Genomic DNA, 2,421 nt, shown 5'->3' with positions numbered 1-2,421 from the left:
CAGACTGTTTGCTTGGGCAAATTAATCTGTCTGTCTTTGAGAAACACATAGAGTTTTCTGACTCAAAATCCACCTTTTTTCCAGTAGCTATTTTTCTTTCAACAGGAGCTTCATTTCTACTTCTGCACAGGGAGAATGAACAAGTTTTATTAAATCACTTGAAATTTCAGCTGATTTTCTTAAAGATTAAGCATCTGTTCTTCAAAATTTCCCCCTTAAATGCTAGAATCAAGTGCTTACACTTTAATGTTCTGTACTGTAATGTAAGAAAACGTTTATTAGAATATATTTAATGAGGCTGTGATTTCCATGTTACTAAAACAAGCAAGGTGTCAAATCTTTATGAATAACAAGAAAGAGACATTGTTGAGCTTTTAATAAAGACCTTTTTCTTTTTTGTAAATCCATAATGCTTATAACCTATAACAGGGATTAACATTTTACAGGCAAAAAGTAGCATGACATTAAAAACATACAGACACTGGGCATTTTTTCATATCATAAACTTAAATTTATGCAATAGATGTTTTCAACGAGTGCCCTACACAGAAGGAAAAGCTGTTGCTGATGCATGCTGTTCAGGTTGTACAAGAATGAAAGAGTCTCTTATGCATGTTTTTAGCATCTCCTCCGTCCCCATTTAGTATCTGCTAGACAAATCACAAAGGCCTCCTAGAGGGTAGCAACAGATGATCTCTTTGAAGGTTTTCCTCAGTTCTTGGCTCCGGAGTGCATAGATCAGAGGATCGATGATGGAATTACACATGATCAGTATGAGATACAAGTTAAAGTGAGACATGAAGCACACACAGTATGGATTCTGGGGACAAGAGATGTAGAATATTAAGTGGAGGAAGAATGGGGCCCAGCAGACCACAAAGACTCCAATCAATATGGTCAAGGTGATCGCCCCCTTCATGTTGGCACCTTGGCGGATGGTGCCAGTGCCTGGGAGGACAGCGATCCTCTTAATGTGAAGTCTGGCCATGAGGAACATGTGGACATAGAGAGAAGCCATGAGAGCCAGCATGGTGAAGAACATGGTGATGAGGCAGATGATGACAGCACTACTATCTGAGTAAATGATGAACAAAATGCCCGAAACCGTGCAAGCTGCCCAGATGCAACTTATGATGATCCCGACCCGCTTAACCGTCATAATGTTATGATACTGGAGAGCATAAAAGATAGTGAAATACCTGTCCACTGCAATTGAAAGCAGGCTGCAAATTGATGCAAGTAAGGAGCTACAGATCACTGAGTCAATGACATTATCAATATTCACCGTGAAACTCTGTGCGTCCGTATCTGTACTGTTTAACAGGGTGATGACAATGGTTTCTGATCCATTTGAAACGCTCACCAACATGTCAGCCACAGCCAGGCTACAGATGAAAAAGTACATGGGTGAATGCAGATTCTTGTTCTTGGCTATTGCCACAATCACCAGAATATTCTCCAACAAGCTAATGACACCCAGAGTCACAAACACCTCAGGAGAGACAAAAAGTTGCTCGTAGCACCCTCCATCAGAGTAGCCTTTTCCAAGGGACTCACTGGCATTGCTGTGCAGTCCGTAGGTGCTGCGGTTCCAGAAGTGGAGAGAAGTGTGCATTCCATGGCGGTGAGTAGAGTCCATCCTGTGCCAAGTGGATTCAAATCCCTTCTGAGCTGATTCAGCCTCCTGGGTCAGGTAGCCACAGTGATTTTCTCCACGTCTGTATCTGGCTGAAAGTTATGAGGCTAAAATTGGCATGCCTGTGGTGAGCACATGTCACATGCTGTGAAGCTCGAAATGGAATTCTTAGTCTCTTTCAGGTGTTGTTCTGATCACCAGCACTTTAAAATCTTAGGCTTCAAAATGCTCGTTCTCAGTCGAAAGAGTCTGCTCTTTGCTTTTTTGTTCTCTCTTCTACTTTAACTTTGGTCTCATGCATTCAGGTCTTTTCAAATTAATTTTCCTAGGAGCTGCTGTGCCATTGGGAGACGAATCTGTCTGCACATGCTCACATCAGCTGCCTCTCAGAGGTATTAGTTCCCAGCCTGAAGCATTGCTTTGAGTGTTAGTAGCTGCTGCTGATTTTATGGTGTGTGGAGGAAAAAAAAATGTTCAGAGTGGCTCCTCCTCTGCTTCCTTCTGACCAATCCAAGAGCAGTGGAAGTCTGTGAGACAAGGAGGATGTTCCAGAGATACAAATTGCAGGGCAACACTGATTCAGATGCAGAAGCTGTGGAATCGGGAAGCAAGCAGAATGAGAGAGACTGAATTTCCCGTTTCAAGTTTTCAAGGAAAAAACTTGGTCCGGAGAGGACATTTTTTGATATCACAATGAGCCATCTTGAGGCATCCAGGTTTATTCCTGCTTAAAAGAGAGACACGTGTGTATGTGTGTGTGTGTGTGTTTGTGTGTGTGTGTTCTT

The 2,421-nt window shown here is 42.2% G+C and overlaps 1 protein-coding gene across 1 annotated transcript; it reads right to left on the bottom strand.

The window, feature by feature from the left end:
• Positions 1-269: 269 nt before the first annotated feature.
• Positions 270-2,036, bottom strand: MC4R (melanocortin 4 receptor). The gene has a single exon (XM_014859432.3). The coding sequence runs from the start codon at positions 1,637-1,639 to the stop codon at positions 641-643; it is 999 nt and encodes a 332-aa protein (XP_014714918.1). The 5' UTR covers positions 1,640-2,036; the 3' UTR covers positions 270-640.
• Between the last annotated feature and the right edge of the window lie 385 nt (positions 2,037-2,421).

Source organism: Equus asinus, chromosome 7 (genome assembly GCF_041296235.1).
Source record: "Equus asinus isolate D_3611 breed Donkey chromosome 7, EquAss-T2T_v2, whole genome shotgun sequence".
Taxonomy (NCBI): Eukaryota; Metazoa; Chordata; class Mammalia; order Perissodactyla; family Equidae; genus Equus; species Equus asinus.
The sequence above is the reverse complement of the archived record's forward strand: the minus strand, read 5'-3'. Positions and strand labels throughout refer to the sequence as shown.